This window comes from Zophobas morio, unplaced genomic scaffold (genome assembly GCF_036711695.1).
Source record: "Zophobas morio isolate AGI-343-1 ecotype UQ-CSIRO unplaced genomic scaffold, CSIRO_AGI_Zmor_V1 ptg000011l, whole genome shotgun sequence".
Lineage (NCBI taxonomy): Eukaryota > Metazoa > Arthropoda > Insecta > Coleoptera > Tenebrionidae > Zophobas > Zophobas morio.
In genome coordinates this window covers 11,911,945-11,935,439 of record NW_026972116.1, presented here as the reverse complement: position 1 = coordinate 11,935,439, position 23,495 = coordinate 11,911,945, and the positions used below count along the sequence as shown (strand labels likewise).

The following is a 23,495-nucleotide window of genomic DNA, read 5'->3' as shown; positions in this document are numbered from 1 at the left end:
AGTTTTGAGTAAAAACGATTTGAGGTTTCCTTTTCGACGATGCTTGCAACTATGTTACTAAGTAAACTGATTGCTCTTAGATGAAAAAATGAAAATCTTTATTAAAAAATATATTTCTGTTTGACTTAAATCTTAAATTTGTATTAAAAGTTGTACAGGTTGGCAAAATGTGGTATTTATACTGTAAATGTAAATAACGATAATCCTATTTAATGAATAAAAGTCGTGTTTATTTTGTGGTGAAACCGGAAACGTAACCTTCAATTTTATAATTGTTCTAAACAGATATTTGTAATCTGAACTTGTTATTATTATTTATTTTATAAACAGGTAATTATATTGTGGTAATTTATCATTCATTTGAAATATGTAGAACATGCCCATTTTTTTATTGAACAAATACAATTATTATTTATTTATCTCATCACTTTTGTGATCTTGTTGTTGTAGCGGAGAAATTTATTTTTCGACAACTATTAACCTTTTAACATGATAATTAAAACTATTATAATTATTATTAATAATTTAATATTAAACTAATATTATTGTAGTTATATTTAATTTGAAATTAAATCTTTCCATATAAAAACATATTTGATGATGTCATATTAAAAACAAAACAGTTATTTAAAAATGAGCATGTCAATAATATCCGTAAATTATATGATGGAGAAGCTTTTTTTACCGTTTTATTTTGTAGACTAAAACGCAAAAGGGTCAATGAATTAAAACGTGGAAGCTAATTAAATGTGAAAAACATATCAGAAGCAAAATATTGACATAGCTCATAAATAAAAAAAAATCTCAAAATTAAAAAAATAAACACAACGATTAAATAACATTTTTATATTTTCAGCTTTATTAAAACGTAGCGCATAATGCACAGATATATTTTAAACAACCAAATTATAAGCAAAATCTGCCATAAATTACTTTTAAAATTCAAGCGTTCTCATAATTTATGCTCTTTTAATCGCGAGAAATGATCACTCTCAGTTGACCTCTGGCAAAATACTTTTAGCAGGAATTTACACAACCAAAGATAACCATTAAAATATAATAAATTACATCTAAACAACATCATTCCCATCGTTAATGTTTTGTTTTTGTTCATTTTCTTCGCGCTTGGATATTCAAAACCTCCTGCATCGCTGGTATTTCTGGCATTTCTAAGCAATAGGCATCGTGTTGCCGGTCAAGCACTGCAGAATTGACGATGAGCTTTCATCCGGAGTCCGTGAAGGCCGTTCAATGTCGACTTCCCCACTGTGTGGCAGTGGAGTCGATGTCTGTCATTAATTGGTAGGCGCCAGGTGGCGGCACCGCTCCTTAAATGCAAAAAAGGGCGTATGTGGCACCACTTTTCATGTTGTTGCTTAGTTATTAGTTATTGCTGTTATGCATTGCCGGATCAGCTATGTTCCTGACAATGAAAGGACAAAAGAACAGTATTTTTTTATTCAATGGTTTAAATGTGAATGGTGTCCATGTTTATATTTTACATTAACAATTTTTTTTAAACATTGAAGTTAAACCAAATTTTTAGTTATAGAGATACAGTAAAGCAAGTATTGTAGGCGAGTTATTTTAACATATTTGTCCGTTTTTCTACAGTCTCTTTGTTGGAAATTTCATAGGTCCATAGCTAATCTTCGAAACTATTAAAACGATTCCTACGAAATTTTAAACGAATCGTAGTTAAAATGCATCGATTTCTGTACTTCTAACTTTGTAATTTATCTCAAAAATATTACAACATATTACTTAGAAATTCTGATGAGCCAACTTCTTTTTAAATTGCTTGCACAACAAGAAGACTTAGTTCTTTTTATCGATTGTCTTAAAAATGGTTCGTCTACTTTTCTGTGAATTATTGTAACAGTAATATTCAGATTAATAATACATTGCACATTTCAACCACTATAATTATCCCCACTCACAGCGGACTGATGTAATCCCAAAAACTGTTCCAAATCGTTATTTCCTTGAGATGCGATACTTGTTGCAGTTCATGCTTTTTTTTTAGGATCACCGAATTAGTTCATTTGTTTTTATTTTGCGAAAATAGTAATATTAAAATTACTGTTATATTTCACTTTTCAAATTTAATAAATTTTTCTCTACTAGGAATTATTAATTGAAATCTCATTGAAAAAGTGTCCCTTGAGATTTATCTAGCACAGTTATGATTAACAGATGAAGAAAGTTGTAGAAATATCTTTATAGACTATTTAATTTTAATGAATTCTTTATATTGTCAAATAATAATAATCATTTAAAAAAATACATATACATTTCGTGAACACTTTTTGATTTTTAATTATTTTTGTTAGAAATGTAAAAATTGGAGACAAAAGATGTGCGTAGAGCGTGCTTTAATTATTTTTTATGTAAATGCCATTTTAAACTACGCTCTACGTTTTTCACATTTTTTCCGCTTTTATGTTCAAATTAGAAAAAATCATACGGTAGGTATATTCTAAACATTAATCATTGTATCAAGGATAAAGTTAAAAATTTATACACAAGTTCATTGATTTGTCAAAATCACTTTAGTAGCTTTGCAGTAAATATTTACTCGTAGACCATGAAAGATTTATAACCCGAAAGCTGGTGAGGAAAATGGGAACTATTTGTTTTTTTATCTTTTCTGGAAAACTATAATTTTCTCAGAATGGTTTTTAATAATGACTGACACACGTAACATTGTTTACTTTGCCAAATTTTTGTTTGATTATAATTAATTTATACCCTGTAATCGAAAAAAATTTCTCTAGTACATCGAGCAATTTATTTTTAAAATAATGATGTTGGCATTTTATTTGACAGACCGTAACTGTCAAACTGAACACGGAACGCGTTGGTGTTGCCAACATCATTATAAAAAAAAGGACCTATTTTTTCGTACTGTACAGTCGCCAGATGGGCACGATTACAATACTTCCTTAGCTTACGCTCGGGAAGAAATAAATTACACGGCCTACTAGAGGAGTCTTTTTCGATCATATAGTACTTGCGGGAAGTTCAAAGCATATTTATAAGGGATTTTTAAACTATAGTTACTCTAATTTTTCTAAGAAATTAAAGCAGTATTTGAATTAAAACTTTCCTGGCGCTTGAAGCATAGTACGACAAATCCAGCTGTTTAAAAAATATATAAAATTTGATTTTACGATTTTCGTTTTGAAATAAAGGCTGTAAAATAAGAACCAGCGGCATAAATAACACCCCCTCACCCGTGCGCCGTAGGGACAATGTTTATGCATCGAAAGAATGTCACGTAGAAATTAGTTTGATTTGGATGAGTTTATCTTTTCAAAACAAAGGACTAGAATTGTTAATTAAACCACAATCGAACAAAATGTTTTGAATATTATAATTCTTATTTTATCATTATTATATAAAGACATGCGTATTTTCACATTTTCGAGAAACTGGGGTGATTTCTTCTTAATTTGATCAATAAAAATTTTGTTATAACATTATAAACATAGATAATACACAATGCGAGAGAAAAAGAGGAAAAAAAGGAAAAACACCAAAGGCCAAGCTTGGAAACGAACGCGCGACGTCCGGTCTGCATTCCTCAGCCTTAACCACTAGAACACGACAGGGATGCCTTACGTTAATGGTAAACTACTATTATATCGTACTTTATGTTTTTGAAAAAAATTGGACGGTTAGGGAAAAACTCAAATAAACATATAATTCTTTGAAATGACGTCATCAAATTGTTGGTGGGGACGATTAGCAATATGTTGGTTGATATTTAACCTTCTATATGATATTTCTGATATACATACAAAATTTGACAACAATCGGTCCAGCAGTTTCGTAGAATACGTGTCTAATAAAAATGGATACAGACACCAGACACACAGACACACAGACAAATGGAAACGGGAGACTACTTTTTTCGTGGTGTAGAGGCGATGAAACGTCGAGAAAATATTAAAATGGCCATTCGTCCGATGGACTCGACTGTACTTCCTTAGCTTTCGCACTGGAAATAAAAATTGGTTTCATGTCTGCAGTGAAGTACGATCAAAGAAACATATTTCTATTTTTTTTTTTAGAAAAATAAGTAGAAATAGTACAAAAATTAGATAAGATGAGCAAATCAGGTTCTTATAGATTAATGAGAACCAATCGAAATAAGATGTTCACTGCCATTTTTTACTTTGTTAATCCAGTCGTATCAGTCACATTGTAACAAAAAAGAGGCCAATGAGGGGATCGAACCCACAACCTTCATGTTATTAGCGCTCTAACCAAATGAGGCAACGAAACTGGTACTATAGAATGGTGTAACACCATTTTGATTTTTGGACGAATCTCTAGGTTAAAAACTTAAGGCGGGTTCATAAACCCCAAGTACAAGATTGTGTTATTTTATCAAATTTAAATAGAATAGACAGACAGACAGACATACAGACAGACAGACAGATAGACAGACTACAGACAAGACAGAATACAGACAGATAGACTACAGACAGACGACACACAGAGAGACGGAAACGATATATGTATCTATTTTTCATACTGTAGGGATCATAAAACGTCAAAAAACATGAATTCTCTGTCACAACTTTTCCTTACTTTACGTCGAGGAAGAAGAAATCTTAAATATTTTGTTTTCGTGTTTTTAGATCAAGTTTTTTCATTTAACCATTCTGCAGTTAAAAGTAGTCTAGAAGTTGGGGTTTTCTAACACTCTATGAAGTTACTCTTTAATTTTTTTATACGAGCTAAAATATGTAATAACATTATCAACAAAAAAATATGTATATAAAAATTGTTAATCATCAAACGTTGCCACTTTTCAGTTCGAAACTATATAAATAATAATGAACCTGCTCCAAAACAGCTGCAACTTGAATGAAATACGCTAGTCAATGTTAGCAAATAATAATCATTTAAAAATTTTGAGAGACAAAGACTTACGGTAATTTTCTTTGGTCTAAACGACAGAAATAACTCTATAATATTATGAAATGTCGCAGATTTTTATATAAGCGAGAATCTATTGTCAAGCAACGAAAATAATACGTAGCTTTCGCTTTCGTTTACGTAAATTTATGAAAGGAAAAACAGGAATTATCTTAATTTCTGGCATACCACGTTACAAAGGGAAATTAATACAAAGTAACTTTTCATTTATGACATCAAACTTTACATTTAAACTATTTTTTTTTTCAGGAGGCCACTGATTTCAGTTTAAAATTTAAAATCAAAAATACTCAGAACGAAAGTCATCAAATTGGCGTTGTTTTTTTTTTCATAGAAGAAAATGTAGCGAAAAACGCATGCGTTGACATTTGACAGAGTTGTTGAATAGCTTAAATTTTATAATACGAAAAAGTGAGGTTAGATTACATTATTTTATTGTCACTTGTCGTCGACTAAATACTAAGGGGGAGATTCTCGAAACTCGATAAGGCCTTGCAAGGATCTGCAAATTCAAAACCATAGTAACATGTATTGTTGTTGCATTGTATTTGCAGTTTCGATAGCGATTTGCAAATTATCGGAGTTTCCAGAATCTCCCCCGAAGTTTATTGCAAACATACCTCATATTGTTTACAAAAAATGAGCACCAACTTGATGATTAGATTATTAGAAGTATGTTGCCTGAAAAATGCGAATTTTGAATGAATAAACTTGCTACCTGCTATACTGTATTGTATTATATACCTAGAATATATACAGTGGATACATGTTAGGCTAATTTCTTGTGGGTTATAATTTAAGAGAAGTTCTGAAATGTTCTGATTGATAACATCAGCTGGCAAACCTATTTTTAACGCATGTTTAAAACGATGTCAATTTAGATTCAGTAAAACATATGTAAAATAAAGAGTAAATAAATGTTTGAAATCGATTATAACCCACTAAAAAATCGAAAATTGTTTGATAGAACACAAGTTTTAAACCTGATTTTCGATACAATTATACGCTAGAGGGCTGCCTAAAATTAATTATCATTGTGTCACTTTTACATTTTGAAAAATGGATCTATTTTGTCGGTCTTGCAAAAAATGTTTGACTTGTTCAACTAATTTTGTAAAATTTTCGGCATAGTTTTTTTTTAATCCTTTTTATAGCTGTTTACCGAATCAGTGGTACTGATAAAGAATCTAAATCAGCTAAATGGTAATAGTTAGCTCGGTAATTAAATACCTATTTTGCTTGTTACTTTTAAATTTAGAGGACTAATAACCACATTCACTTGTAGCAATACGCACAAATAAACCATAGTACTAAATTTGTTGTCAAAATAAACCTGCGAACTTAGTAGAATTTTTAAACGTGCTCCATGTTAAATATATACAATTATTTACGTTCACCAATTCTGCATTCAAATAATATAAAAAAAAAATAAAATTTTGTTTTTATACGTAAAAACGAAATTACATAAGTAGTAAATAGTTTTATTTAAACGCGGGTGTGGTCTGACCTTAACAATGGCAATTCATTGTCGTATTAATTGGGTTATAGTTGCATTGTCGGCGTAAAAGGAATGAAAGCTTCCGTAAGCTGGAACTACTACACTCGTAAATCGTGGGTTCTAACATGAAAAATTAAGAAATTACTAAATTACTATCATTTACGAAAATGCGTATTTAATAACTAGGTTTTAAAAAACGCCACCAGCCTAGAGCGTCCTTGGAGCATTTGAACAATATTGCGTACCTACGCCTATTATTTCGAGAAGTTAAAATTTACAGATTATGAAAATCGGTTAAAATGTGAAAGATATAAATTAAAAATTAATGACAGGTATGATAGACGTAGGTATTATGAGTCATTATGTAAATAAATTTTACAGCTATGAAAAATTTTATACAAGGTGAGAATCACCGTTTTATATTTACATATAGAAGCTTTTTGGCAAAAAATTGAAATTAATGTTCTAGCAATACCCAAGTTTGAAGCAAAATTCTTAAGCCGTTTCTACAGATTTAATGTTTAAAAATGCCTTAATCTTCTGGGATAACACATGCAAAAACGACCTTGCAATCAACAGCTCAATTAATAAAAAGACTAAAGCATTTCTCATTTTAAACCACTCGACACTTGCTCTACTGCATTCTAAAATTGGGCATAGGCGGGTACTTCATTTATTAAATGAAATATTGAGCTGTTAAATGGGCAACACGTATGATATTTCATCGCAAATATCATTTCACGAACAGTCTTTAAATAATACATTATTTAAAGTTAAAGAATAGTTACATATATTTTCTGTTTTATTTTTGTTCCACGTGTCATAAATTAACATTCGCAGTAAATGTCACAATGTGACATGTAGACAATTTACGTAAATAGTTTCAACGCTTTGTAAAATTTACGTTATTTATTTTAAAATATTCTAGTGAATATACACCAGTTTCGAACCTATTTATATCACCATCTGTTACCGTTAATTACCAATTCAAATCTTGGTCATTCCATAGGTACTGATTTACATAATATTAGCAATTTTTCCAAAGGGTGAACATTTTATGCACAGAACCGATGGTCGCAATTATACTTAATCATAAAAATTTGTAAAGGTTAAGGTTTATAAAGTAAATGTAATTATTGTGTAAACATTATCTCTTGCCTTACGTGATGCCGTAAAACTGCAACGAATGTTAATAAAATTAGCAGTAAGAGCCAATATCTGATAAACGTAAATCACGGTTATTACATCGACCGTTGAAATAAAATACAAAAATGCATTTATGTAATGCTTCTTTAGCCGAGCAAACATGGCGATTCCAAACAGACTGAAAACCAAAAACTAGTAGCAAATAACACTAAAAATATTATAGTTTTCTATTCAGTTGCAGTGCCACCAAAAGAAATTATATAAAGGTCATCATTTACGAAATTCATTATTAACTAATTTTATGCAAAGAAATCAATCAGTTAAAACAGTTTTACTAAACATAAATTATATCAATAGTTTTTTATTGATGCCTTTTTTTTGTTTTAAATGGATAATAAAACCATATCGTTCGGACCGGTACCAGACATCAAAACTAGTTCTTTAAGATTCACTAGATGTCACCTCCTTCACACAAATAGGCAAATGAGCAGAACACAACGTCTAAATCTTCTTGAAACATTTTCGCAAGTATTCATAAAGTCAGTTTTATGTCTCATATATCTCCCTAAAACCCAACTCGAGCATTTTTTAATGACATTTAGATCCCAAATCTACCATTTGCGTAGGTTCCTGGTTGAGCTTCAGTGTACAGATTTCGATATTTATCTCAGCAAACAAGTTCCCCGATCTATTTTACCATAATGGAAGATTAAATCAAAAAATTAATTTAAATCGAGCGTAAAATCGCAGATGATAAGTTTAGATAGCGGTGGTCCCTATTAAATTCAAGAATAATACCTTATTGGTGTACCCATGGGCTAAACTGGCCATCGTACCTCCCATTAGACACCGGAAGGTGGTACCACAAGGTCGCCTGGTCTGCTCTACTTTGCAAGAACTGAGGCGGCGGTGGCGGAATCTGCCACTCCCGTCTAATTATGATCTCTAAGCAATGTTTTCCGCGTGAAGATCATCGTACAATGGTACCAGAGGTACCGTCACAATGAAACAGCCGCGACGTAAGCGGAGTTTGAATGTCAGGGATGTCTGCAGAAGACCATAAATGGAAACCTGGTAAATATTGGTTTGCCATATAGTTTGGTTTGTCGACTTGCAACTGCAGACTTTTGATGAGTACCAAGGTGGTGCAGGACCTCTCTATAAGCTAACCCATTAATAACGAGCCTTTGTTTGTCGGGTTGGATGTGTGATGGATCGATGATTTGCAACTTTAAACCATCTAGTGTCGACAGATTATAATCTATGCATACTTGCAGTCGGAATCTTGTGTTGTAAAATGATGCTTTCTACACATTCCACTTTTCTCTCGAACTATTTCAAAATATGAGATATTCAAATTGTACATTGTTTCAATTTTATCATTTTTGCTTTCGCTTATGTATGACGAAATTTCTTAAGAGATAGGAACTGATTTATGTAAGTACAATTATTACTATCGACTAATTGATTAATAAACTAATCGTGTGAAAACGTGATAGGAGTTGTTAAAAAATTACGCGTTTTTGTTCCAGAAAAGCCAACGTGTGTTTTAAAGGTTGCCACATGTTGAAGACACACCTTGGGAGTTAATGATATTGTCAACTTATAATACTTAACTCATTGTAAATACATTGCAGCTATTATTTATTGCCGTAACGACTGAATTAAATCGTCGATACCGCAAGAGTGAACTTCTTACAGGTTCTCTTCGTAAGTGATGGAATGTACAATAACGTATGAAGTATTTACACTTCATTGACAACGTTTATGAAACGGCGTGTTCGATAAAAAATAAATGCATTTGTTCCCTTCATGCAATAAAGTGTAAGATCACATGGGACATTTACTGTTGCTACGACGCAAGGTGTTACATTATTCCCAATAAATTATTAATAAAAGTAGTTTGAACGTAATATTATACATTCTTGTCGACTTAGCATCAGGTAAATGTGATCCATACCAGAACATAAAAATATAACAGTTTTACATCTTTTATGTTTTTGCTATTTACATATTGCAATGTAATTTGAGAAGTAAATTCGCAATTTTCGTTTTGAGTTCCACTATTATTTTTTCTTGCAGATTCGACACGTAAGTTCTTTTGCTGCGATATTTAGTTGATCTTTTTCGAAAAATGCTGGAAACAGAAATATTTAATACTGCAGATCTAATAAAAATTAATTCTTAAAAATATATTATAAAATTCAACGTTGGGTCTGCTTGAGTAAGATATTTTTATTTTTTACAATTGTTTATACCATGTGTTCGCAAAAATTAAAGACTGAAATTAATTTTTAATTTTGATTATTAAATCCAAAATGGTGTATTTAATTTTCTCAAATCTCTGGGGATAAATCATGTTTATTTAATAATAGTAATAATAATATTTATTAATGCCCAGTAGAACGAGGTTCAATTACAGGATAACTAAATATAGAATAGTACATGCAAAAAAAAAAAATTCAACAAAACGTATTGAGAAATTTTTCAATAATCTTTACGATCTTTTAAATCCGCCAAGTTGAAAACGAAATATACCTGTCTAAATTTTTGTTGGATTTACACATTTTGTGGCAACAAACATACACGTTTCATATTGGTGAATGCAGAGGTTGATTTGTATGTAGGGTGTGATAAAAGAAGGTCAACTTAAATATATAGGTGTTACCATAAAAAAATCAGAATCAACTTTTATAATTTATCTAAGCAGCTGGACTTGTTTGACTGTTTCAGGTGTTTTTTTTTTTTCATATTTTATACATTGTTCTGTATTTTAATAACGTCCCTCCGAGTAACGGATAATTATATGTATATTTGCTCTCACGTTTTATACTTCCTAGTGTGTGAAAAAGTAGGTCTTCCATTTCCATCTGTCTGTCGTTTGTCGGCCATTGGTAATCTACACTAAGCAAATATTTTGTTTGTAATAAAGTCGATTTTTATTCATGTTTTCATTTATTCATTCATTTATTTAAAAAAGGAAACTAAAATTGGTACCGTCATCTAAAAATTTTGTTAAGTAAATACTGTGTAAATTGTGTAACATAGCATGTGCCCGCACTCGTGATTTACTCTAGTCCTAATCTTTAACTGTAGGTGTGTAGATTTTTGAAAAAAAAAATGTTTAAACCAATTTTTACTTTCCGAGCCTAAGGTAAGGAGGTGTTGTAATAGAACCCATCCGGCTAATGACTACTACGACATTTCATGGCCTCTAGAATACGGAAATAGGTCCCCGTTTCCGTTTGTTGTCTGCTGTCTCTGTCGATTTTTATTAGACATTTATTATTCATTAATCTCCGAAACTACTGGATCGATTATTATTTTTTATCAAATTTTATATTTATTTTCGGAATATTCTGTAGATGATGTCCACCAATAATATGCTAACATCACCTTAAAATTTTGCGTAGTAAATGCTATTTAAGTTTTATAAAGTGACATATTTATACTCTTACGGTTTTTGAATACGTCTTGTTTGTTTTACCCTAGAGATTCAGGTTTTTGGAAAAAATAAATCTCTATAACAATATTTTACTATTTAACTTTGACACTACAAAACCCAATACTCTGAAATTACAAATGTTTTAAGATTATTGTAAGCCTGGTTAATTGTCATCCGTTTAGACCCTCGAAAAAATTCAGGGCGTTATCTTAAAATTTTGCTAATAAATCTCAGTGGCGGCTCGTGACCTATTAAAATGAGGGGACATAATTTGAATGATGAGTCAAATATGAAGATATTATTGTATTAACAGGCTGTTATTGCCAGTAATAGACGAACACAAAACAAAACAATTTATTACTTTTATCAAACCGCACATCCACAAAAATTTACCATACTTGTTTGTCCATTAAAATATCTATGAATATCTCTTTTGCCATGGACACCTTTTTTATTAATAAATTGGGTGGAGCCCTCCCTAAATTTTTCACTAAAATTTTACCTTCGTAAGACAGAGGACGATTTTTATTAAATATTCAACTAAATTCATTATTTTTATTTAAAATCAAACAATTTGAGTCCCGCGGAACGAAGATGAAATCCCGAAATTGCTAGCGGTCACTGTTCGAACAGAACCCGTTTCCAACCAAATACAACGACTAGAAGCACGGTTTCCATGGCAACGGTGTAAACAAAACGTCTAAATGACTCATAATTTGGTCTCCGCTTTCATCAGCACTTCACCAGCAACATATCATATATCCAAGACACAACATCAATTTTCCCATTATTTTTTAAATATTGAAAATTACGGTTTTGCCATGTCCAGTGTGTTTGTAGACTTTGTAATTTCGGAGGGCACGTGCCCTTGTGCCCCTGGTATCAGCCACCCTTGATAAATCTTATTTAAAATGTGCAGACTATGACGAGTTTATAGTTGTGGTTTATCAACGCATTCAAATTTTTAATTCTCGAGCTTAAAGAATTATGTATTATAATCGAGTCCGTTGGACAACTAGCTACTTTCATGTTTTCTCGACGTTTCAAGATCCCAGAGTACGAAAAAATAGATCTCCCGTTTCCGCCTCTCTATCTGTATGTCGCCTGTATCAATTTTTGTGTGGTTTATGAATCCGTATTGAGTTGTTACTCCAGATATCCAGATTTTTGGCAAAAAATAATGGCGTCTTATTACATTTTTGCCGAATGAATCTTCTTTAATATGAGTGTTTACTCTAAACGTCCAGTTTTTTGGAAAAAAAGCATCAGTATGATTAAGTGATTAATTAGTCCTTTTCTCTGTGTTGAGGAGACAAAAACAATCAAATTTCATTTTTTTTTTAATACAAATGCCACCTCTGATACTTGTTATCTAAATATGCTAGTAGTGGAATTCTTTCGAAGTATAAACATAAACAGTTGAAGTTAAACATGCACTGCGCAATTGAGTATAAATTTTTCCCGTTGGTTATCTGGTTTAAATTTCATATTGTCCCACTTGTACGGCAGCACCCTTTAATATTTGCGTCCCTCAACAAAAATTTCTAAATCAAATTTTATAATTTTTCAAAAAAATCGTACTTCAAGGGGAAGGAAAGTTCGTTCGATATGGTATTACTGTACTTATCAAAATTGATGTACGTGTCCTTGTAAAAATGTTGATGATGTCATCACAAAATTTTATATTATAAAAAAATAAAATCCGCAAAATCATTTTTCAAACGCGTTGGATATTGATGGACTGTAGGTACTTCAGGAGCGAGGAAAGTTCGGTCTAAATAATCTTAGATCAATTTTTTAATATAAGTAATAACAGAAACAACATATGAGGGTAAAAATAAATAAATGCATCCACTCACTGTTCCTAGTACTAAGGAATTTAGAAAAACTAAAAAATGAACATTTTCAAGTGTTTTGCAAAAAATAGGTTCTCAAGAAGATTAAATATAAAATGTGGACGATTAGATATGTTTTACTAATTCTGAAAATAAAGAAAAAATTTTTGAAATGTGTTAAGCAAACACCAAAAGCAAAATGAGTAGACTAGACACACAAACCTAAATTAAGCTACTGCTTTATTTTATTACTTTGATATTTACGATCTCGTAGAAATAATTCAATGTTTTCGCTCACTGAATTATGCAAAATAAAAAGAAAAAAGAAAGCTTGCGGCGTTCAATCTAATTATTACCAACAACTATTTTCTTATTCTTTTTACCAACTTTATTTTGAAATCTAGTTTTAGAACCGAGTCTGTGTGTGCAAACTACTTTTACTACTAGTGCATTATTGTCTGGCTTTGTCGCATTTTCTTTTTTTTTTAATTATAAGGAATTAAAAACGCCGGAACACACAAAATAAATTAAACAACAACAAACTTTTCTACATAAATGACAATATGATTAAATACTAATTTAGTTTTTATGTCCTTTTATAGTCATTTAAAATAACATCCATTTTACGGCTTGTTAAAGATAGACATTTACAAATATTAACATATTAGTTGTTCTATAAATGAATTTAATTAATGTAGTAGTCATAAAATACTCCATGTGATAACTCTGTGCTTTTAAAGAACTATAAAGTTATTTCAATAATGAACTGCCATAATAATTACTGTTTTAAACATTTGTTTGTACTCGGTATCTATCGTGTGCTAATGGTCCATGTTTCAGAGAATCCAAATCTTAAAAAAACTGCGACTTCTTCCAAATTTACATGCAACAACATAACTGTGTGTTAAATTCAGGGAGACAAACGACGGGTCGATTTAAATATTTGTTACATTTTTTGAGCACAGACAGGTTTAATCGCACCTTAATTACATGTTTAGCCTCTTGTAAAACTAGATAACAATCAACTTCAAGGTAAGTATCCGACCAACATTTTGTGTTTTTTACAATTTGATAAAACCTAATTTCTCGTTACTAATACGTGCACCACCCACTCTTCATTAAGTTAGAAAATTTCCATCTGATGCAGCTCGAAATACCATCACTATTAGTAATCTTCTATGGGATTTTATCTGTCGGTTATTATATTTTCATGTCAAGGATACTAAAGAATATTTCTGCAACAATACCCTCCACGCATATTAATAGAATTATCGTTAAAGTCCTTCTGGTTGTATCTGGCGTATAAAGAAAGCCGTCGCTAACAAGCATATGGCCCAAATTACTCGTGGTTTAATTACAGAAGTCATTTACCTTGAACGCAAATATTTTAGAAAATCGTTCAATAAATTTAAGCAAATAACTTTATCAACAGGTTATTCTTACATATTCAAATTGTTGTCTCGGAACTAGACGATAAATTATTTCAACACCTAAGGCCGCATCTGTCAAGTCAGATTACTGCCAGTCGTATTATAATGCAATGTGCCAAATCATTTTTCATTTCGGCACCTTTTTAATTGATTCAATTTTCTTGGGTTTCATAGCAACAACCCTTTTATCTTTCTCTGACTGACCTCCGGATTGATACATTATATTGAAAGCACTATAATGGCCGGCAGGTGTAATGGTTAAAAAGCATACTCCCATCAGTTACATTGCTCAATCAACCGTTTGAAATTTGAACGACCCGCAGCTTCCATAAACTTATTAAGCATTAAATTGATTTTCACTGCTCTACCTTGAAGAATTTGTCAATCTGTCCTTCCTCGATTAATCTCTTCCAAAATCATCGCGTCTATTAATACTATGACGGGCGAAATTTCCTCTTCAACATTGCCGAAATTGCTAACGGTATTTTCTCAACAAGAATTTCGCGACATTATAAAACCTGAAAGTATATGAGGTGTTAATTTCTCAGACATGTTGCGAATTATATCACCCATTCATCATTTTTATACTTGTGTTAATATAAAACAATATCTATTGTTTAGCCCTATATTCGCAACATGAAGAAAGAGAAATGTCAACCATTGTCCTTGACACTTTATAACTGGAATGAATAACAGCAGTGCCGCCACAACGTTCCTCAACTACGGAATTGCCTTTCAAATGGTTTTATACTGACAGTTGTTACTTCTGTTAAATAATACGATATTTTAACCAATTATATTCCAAGTGTCTCAAGTTCTAATTATGCCTCAAACTAGACTAGGAAATACTGTCACACGGCATTACTCTTACGTAAATGTGTACGTACAAGTTATTAATATTTCATACAATTCACATTCAAATTATCATGATTAATTATAGCAGATAGTAACTACTCGTAAAAATCACATGCTTGACATACACCTTACTAACCTTGATTCCGTTGATCTGGTTTCGAACTCGTTTTGAATTTTCGAGCTTTTGGATTCGACTTAAATGTGCCATTTTTTTGGCACTTACTGTCGGTACTACTAATATCATAATTTATATCTTCTTTTACACCATAAGTTGATAAATTAATTGCATGACCAAATTACTTTCTACTATCTAACATTCTTGAAAATTTTCTTTTCCGAAATGAGTTTTCACTGATAACTTTTTTATCTTGACAAGTTTTAATCATGTGACGTTTTCTTATCATTATTGGATGTACTGATTGACATTTAATGTTAACGACAACATTAGTTCAAAAGAAAATCATTTTGAATATTTTTTACGTAAGTGAAACAGGTCGTTAGTTGGAGAGGCAATTAGAATGTTATTAAGATTATTTTTTTTAAATAATTTAAAGCTTGTAGGAATAGCAGATTACACACGAAGATACTATTAATTAAAATCTAATGATTTTTACCTTTCAATTAGAAAAGCAAATGAAAAAACATATGAATATTGCATAAGTTGAACACATTATTGTTATCAAAGATCTGAACAGTTTTCGGAAGTACTAAAAATCATGGTCGAAATGTGCTTTCAGTACGATAGGTTACAGTTTAGGCGTAAGAGTGGGTAGGCTATTTTTGTTATTAACTGAGGTTATTTTAATGCGCAATAACAAGAGAATAATATTTTTAAGTTTTAATTTGTTCCATTTAAGCTCTTCGATTGTGATAAATATTTAAAGCAGACTTATAACACACTGTTATAAAACACTTTTTTTTTATAAATAGCTAACACTTTTTTGCACGATCAAACTTTCAAATTAGTTAATCAAGGTGTAAATTTATTAATTAAAAAAATATTAAATTAACCCACCTTTCACAAATTTATTCATAATCAACAGTACTCCAGACAGACAATAATTAAGATAAAAATACAAATTGCACGAAATATGTCATCCTTGTCAAGATAATGTTAAATGCTAACGAAATGATGTTTGCGACAGTTGTTCGAATTTTATTAGTTAATTTAAAACGAAAATTGCATTATTTACAACTAAAAGTGCATTACAGCACTTAACAAAAAAGGAGATTTATTATTGCCCTTCAGCTATAACATTATCCTTTTAATAAAAAAATAGGCAACCGGAAAATTTAAAACAATTTTGTTATTGCGTACTTTATATGCGGCTTCATCAATAATTTATGACAATGCATGTTTGAACCGCAAATTATTCTTTATAGTATGCATTTAAATGCGTTATTAAGTTAATAATAGATCTAAAAATCTAAATATATTTATCTGAAATAAATAAGTCATTGGTTAAATTTTAATTATTCTGTAAATAACTATGACTGTAGGTTTGGTATTTTTATTACACAGTGGTTAAAAAAAATGTACATAAAACTCATCTGTCAAAAACCTTGCCATTATTCTTCATATAGGATGCAATTTAATAACTACATAATTAAGCTCTTTAATTTTCATTTCTTTTTTAATTGCATCTAAAATGATGAGAATACATGATTTATCACAAGTATATATTATAAATTGAAACAAAAACATTAATAATAGGAAAACCAATAATGATGTTAATGTTGACGATTAAAACATTATAAAAAATCCTTTAAAGATCAACTTAACGACAAGAAAGTAAAATCAGTACTTCCTGATTTTGACCAGTTGCCACTGCATATCATAAAATGTATGCATATATGGAACAGTTAATGTTTCTAAGTCTGGTACTACATTATTAACATAAATCCAGTAATTTATTTACATTTATGATTTATTCTTTTTCACATTTATTTATAACTAAAAATACAGCTGTTAGCTTAAGTGACTTTAAAACTCCTGCTGTCATTAGTATTAACAATCATTTTTTCTGTAGTTATATAAATAACCGACTTTTTTTCTACAATTTTAAATTTTATTTCTTTGTTTTCTGTCCTGAAAAATAAATATACCAAAAATACCAACGACACTTGTTTAGATCTTAGGAAGGAAGTCTGTTTTGCAAATTTTACTTTTTGAAAGAAAATATCAAGGTTTTTAGAAAAAATAAAACAAATTGTCAGCTTAATCAATTTGTTCATTAATATTTTTGTGCTTTAGTTATTTTACGACAACTATGCTGAAAATATGTCTAACAACTGTCAAATAAAAAATGAGCGTTTCTTTCATGTCGAATTTTAAGAAATGTCCAGTTAAAAGTAGAGTATTTAAATTAAATCACCGGTAATTCCCAAACGTATCAACGGAAAACTATAATTTTATTGTCTTTGGTAACATTATACATTACTCAAGATTTGGTTTTAACAACCATTAAACCGTCGTTACTGAAAATGGACCCTAAGAGATATAAATATGGTATTATGTACTATCCGTATTTTGGAATGTCAGCTCGGAATTTTTTTATTGTTATTAAACGTTAATAAGTTATTAGGTTTTTTAAATGTTTGAAACCTTTGTAGCATCCTAATAGTTTACAGTTAGCTACAGCTATTCTATTATACTTATAGTAGTCCATAATAATAGGGTCTATATCGTCGCAGCTTTTTATCATCGTTGCAATAATGTTTTTAACCACAGTCTATAAATGTTTTATTACAAAGTTTTAATTACACGGTCAGGTTTAACGTATTTTCCACGCATCATCGATTTCAATTCAGCAAGCCGGAAACTGTATTGTTTGATACTGCATTTTACACGAGCCAAATAAAAGAAATTAAATAAATTTTTTAAAATTTGGAAAACATCTGTAGACGAAATCAAAAAATAATTAATGTAAGATCAATAACAGAACCCAACAAAGGCCGAAAAACAAAGCGTTAAAAATTTTGTGATGGTTGAGATCCTAATGAATAAAAAAATCGGTGCTTAAGGAAAGTCAGCAATAAAAGGTAGATTTGCTATGTGCGTTCGAGGCGAAGTCGAGGTTACAAGAAATCGAACTAAAGTAACAGATCTCCATTTTTGGTTAACAATACAAAGTTTTTGTTAATTATTTGGAATTAGTGTATTTTTTATATTTAAATTGTTTAGTTTTTTTTTGTGTGCAAATACATAATTTTTATTCAACTGTTCTGAATGTTATTAACGTTTTAATTAATGTAATATAAATAGTTACAAATATGTCATTCTTTGATTTTTTTCTCCGTGGAAACAAAAATATATACAATTTAAAAAATACAAGATTATAAACTTAAGAAACAAATTTGTGAAACCGGAAGTGTTATAAAAGTATTATAAAATTTTGAAAAATTAATTCAACGACAGACACGATTAGGTATGCAATTAGTTTAAGTGATTGTAAAATCCACACTAAAAAAATATATAATTGAATACAAGTAAAAAAAAAACAAAAGGTTAAAAATGTGAGAGTTCACTCAGAAATGTTTCTATTTTTTTTTTTTTAATAGTGGTGGGGAAATCCAGACAATTGAAAGCGTTGGCAACTCAACGCACAAAAAAAGGAAAGGACTAGGTAAAACAAGACGAACAACAATAGAACGAATCAAGAAAAATGAACGAACAATGTTGGCCCTTTCTCCGTGTCGAGAAAAGTGATGGTTGCATTGATCGAGTGTTTGCATGCACTTGGTGCGCGTTTACTTACGGAGATGGTGGTAAGGGTGAAAAGGAGCAGGGAGGAGTAGACGGAGGCACACATGTCTGCCAATTCACATCATCATGCGCCACTCACTCGCCCGTCCGCGCCCCAGCGAGCTTCGCGAGACACTGAAACAGCACAAGCACTATACTACGACTGCAAGCGACCGGAGACGTTCACACTTGGGTGCCTTCACCCGGAGTCGCTCCGGGACGGGTGGAGACTCTTCTTAATTACTTACGAGAGGGTAATCCCGACGGTTTGTGGTCGTCTCAATGTCGAATGATGATTCGAATTTTTTTGTGGAGATGTTTTCAGGGTGAACGGACTATTTTCGAGAGGGAGTCGGGGAAACGGAGATAGATTGATGGAGAGTCAGCAGGGAATTTTGTGTCACAGTTGGGGGATTTTGCTTGTGTTGTCTTTGATAAAAAAGTTGTATGTGAGCGAGTGTTATTAACTTATTGCCGTCCGTGGAATTCCTCTTAATATAAGAACTGGATCTTTGGGGTTAACCTATATTTAATGTTGGTATTTCTGTGAAATTAAAAAAATACTAAAGGCGTCAACTTCCTAGTGGGGACGAATGTATTATTTTTGATAAACCGATTTAGTTTCAGATGCCTTTATGACACCGTGTACAAGCATACCTAAAAAAATTAAATTTTATTGCCGAAATACTCTATATATGTATTATTAACCACAGATTTAAATAAAAAAATACGACACAAAATTTTTTTATTCAACAGTTTTCAATATATGTATTTCAATTTCTATGTAAATAATGGATTAATTAAACATTATTTACACAGCCATACTTAAAGATGGAGATTTGTAATTTTGCAAAAAATTTTTAGTTACTTGGACTTAATAAACCCATAAATAATTGAAAAGTTTTTCAACTTAATTATCAAAGTGGGAAAATTTGAAAATTATCAGTTTTCTCATGTTATTACAGGGTGTCCCACTTGAATATTTTTGATCTTATATCCAACTAAAATTTTTTTGATGCAAGATTTATTGAAGTTTATATAACCAGTGTTTTTTTAAATTAATTATGGTTAGGATAACAGCTCCCAACAAACCTGCTGTCAGAAGAAAGCTTCCATAGACACAGATTTGAAAACATTATTAAATACAGTGTGTTTCATTTGAAAAACATGAGAAAAGTGCATATTGGCAATTTAGTCACGTTGAACCAGTTTTAACCTTGTTCGATTTTTTACACGAAGTCAAGACAACTAGAAAGCTGCAAACCTTCATCTTTAAAAATGATGAAAATGTGAATTTTTGAATATGACGATTTTGATTTCCCGAGCGAGATATTGTAACGGAGTCAATCAGGCGAACGGCGAATTTCATGCTTGTATGTCGTCTGGCTGTCGTCTATGTGTGGACTCTACGAGTAGTAGACGAATAATCTCCGAAACTATTGGATTAATTTTTGTCGAATTTTATATGTATTTTAGGAATATCGTGTAGATGTCAAAACGTTAATCAAAATTTTTCTGATCTTCCCCAGCAACAATTTGAGAATGTCATCTCAAAATATTAAAATAGTAAATGTTATTGAAATTTTCTAAATTGACATATTTGTTTGTTTATGTTGTTTTTCGTCTTGATTTTCTACCCTAGGTATCCAGATTTTTGGAACAAAGTCAAAATTCTATAATATTTTACAATTTAGAAACTACAAAACCGACTTAAATTTTGCGTTACAAATATTATGAGTCTACACTCATGGTATGTCAATGCGTTCATATTTTTGGGAAATGCTTATACAGAGTGAAACAAAACATTAATGAATGGAGAAGTTTGCTTTATTGCCCAAATCAAGAATGACTCATCCCATTTTCTAGAAATTTAGGGAATACAGTACTGTTATTATTAGTTTTACATTATACACAGTCCACACATATTTTCAAGAGGGAGTCGAAGAAACGAAGGTACATTGATGGACCGACAGCTGGAAATTTTGTGTTACAGTTGGGGGATTCTTGCTTGTGTTGTCTTTTGATAAAAAAGTTGTATATGAGCGAGTGTTATTAACTTATTGCCGTCCGTGGAATTCCCGTTAATATGAGAACTGGATCTTTGAGGTTAACCTATATTTAATGTTGGTATTTCTGTGAAATAAAAAAAATACTAAAGGCGTCAACTTCCTTCCTAATGGGGACAAATGTGTTATTTTTGATAAACAGATTTGGTTTCAGATACCTTTATGACACCATGTACAAGCATCCCTAAAAAGTAAAATTTTATTGCTGAAGTACAAGAAATGTCATAAAGTGTGTAATAAAATTTCTGTGATAAACTGTAAAATTTATCTTACACGGGTTGTCATTAAAATAATAAAATTTGTAAAATTAAAATCCTATGGCTTATATAGCTTTAAATTAACTTTTTAAAATATAGTTCATACGTTCTTAATATGGATCTTAAATAAAACAATGAGAAAAAGGGAAATAATAAGAAAATTATAAACAACAATCAAAATTTGTTCATTCATCTCTTCCAAAAAAAAAAAAAATGGTGAAAGGTTATTTCGGGCTACTTTAGGGGCTAGGTACAATAAAGCATATCCAGCTTTTTCGAAAAAATATAAAATTTTGTTTTGAAAATTTTTGCAAAGACATCAATTTGGATAGGTGAAGTATACTGGTATTGTATATCCAAATTTTCAGGAAAATGTAGCGAGACGTTTCTGATTTAATCAGTAAAATAAATTGACTCACTCATTTATTAATGTTTTTGAGTCACCCCCTGTGTAATTTCAAAAAATAAGAGTGCAATGATAAATCACCAGTATAGACTCATCACACTTTGCACAGTTTCGATAGAATTTATTCAGAAAAATTGTGAGATGACGTCATCTTTTTTGAATGGGACAGACAGATATTTTGGGTATGCTTACGATAAATTTAAAACGTCTACAAGATTTTAGAGCATTCGATTTTGCAGTTTCTGATTTAATTTTTAATCAATAAAATAAATTGACTCATTCATAAATTTTTTTGAGTCAGACGTATAAGCAATTTAAAAAATATGAATGAAATGCTAAGTCACAAGTGTAGACTCATCATATTTTGCACATTTTTTGATAAGATTTATTTGGCAAAATTTTGAGATGACGTCATCGGATAAATTTTGATTAACGATTTACCATGGCTCCGATGATCTTAAAACGTTTGCAAGGTTCCAGATCATTCGGTTTTGCAATTTAAAAGTTAACAGGGATTCATAAACTACAAGTGGAGGCGTATGTTATTTTATAAAATTTAATTAACATTTACTGTTATAAAAGTTGCAGATGACATCATATCATTGTTGATGGGAATGATCAGACAAATTGTGGTTAGCGTTTTACTGTCTACACCATATTCTACTATACACACAAAATTTGACAACAATCGGTTCGGTAGTTTAGAAGATTGTCTGTCTAATAAAAATCGGCACAGACGCGGACAGACGACAGACGTAGACGGCAGAGCTAGGTTTTCGTACTCTAGGGGTCATGAAATGTCTAGAAAACATTAAAGTAGCCAGTTGGACGATGTACTGGATTACAATACTTCTTTAGCTTACGCTCGGGCAATAATTAATACCGTCATCTCAAAATGTTATCAACTAAATTTCGTTTGAAATGTGAAGGATTTACTCTTTTGCTTGTAGGTTAATAATCAGCTTTAGGTTTTAAATTTACGGATAAATTTCTCCTTGTAGAAACGTTAAAATTTGTCTGAAACGCTAGACAACAAACTTCCGCAAGATTAACGAAAAAAAGAATGTTGCTAAGATCCAAAAGTTAATAGCATCATCTTAAAAATTTTTCTAGATCTTGATTGGATTTAAAACCAAAAGAGTGCGCTGTTCATTCAGGAATGTTTGCGAAATGTGGATGTATAAAAGTATTATTTTGTCATTTATCCCAGAGATATATGTATATAGATATAATAATGGTGTTACATTGTACAAGTCAGGTCAGGTTAGGTCAGGTCAGGTGAAGTTCGGTGAGATCAAGTGAGGTCAGTTTAGGTCAGGTCAGGTCGGGTCAAGTTGGATCATATCAGGTCAGGCCAGATACATTGTAAAAGTCACAACTAAAATATTTTGGTAGATTCACAATTTTTGCAAATCTTCGGGCTACTTAAAGCAGCAGCTAAACATCCGGTTTTCGCTAGAAATATATTCAATTTTATTTTCTACCTAAAAGCAGCAAAAGAACTCAAATGAGAAAAATTTTTCAAGGAAATAGGAGACATGTTGGCAAAGGATGAATATGTTGTCTTTAATACCACTGACGGATATCGCTATGCTAGAAATTGTTCTCGGAGGATAGACTACCGGAAAAGCACACGTAAAACTGACAGAAGAGCAGTTGTATTGCAAAACAAAAAAATAAGACGTCCCAGACAGTCTTACTTTGTTAAAGGCCTCGCAAAGAAAATACCGGAATAAACACTAGGGATCATATATCATGCATTAATGAAGGGAAAAAGTCCTGCATAGTGGGAAGTAACCAAATTGGTTCTCCTGTAGAAAAGCCCAAAAGACAAAAATAAAAAGACATATAAACCTATCTTG

The 23,495-nt window shown here is 31.0% G+C and overlaps 1 protein-coding gene across 1 annotated transcript in view; it reads right to left on the bottom strand.

Moving 5' to 3' along the window:
- The window catches only part of LOC135126492 (uncharacterized), a 40,718-nt gene extending 21,624 nt beyond the window's left edge, over nucleotides 1-19,094 (bottom strand). Inside the window, exon 1 of the mRNA XM_064052512.1 lies at nucleotides 18,918-19,094. Coding sequence (XP_063908582.1) covers nucleotides 18,918-18,971 — 54 coding nt within the window. The 5' untranslated portion in view covers nucleotides 18,972-19,094. The remainder of the gene's footprint in view (nucleotides 1-18,917) is intronic.
- Nucleotides 19,095-23,495: the final 4,401 nt, after the last annotated feature.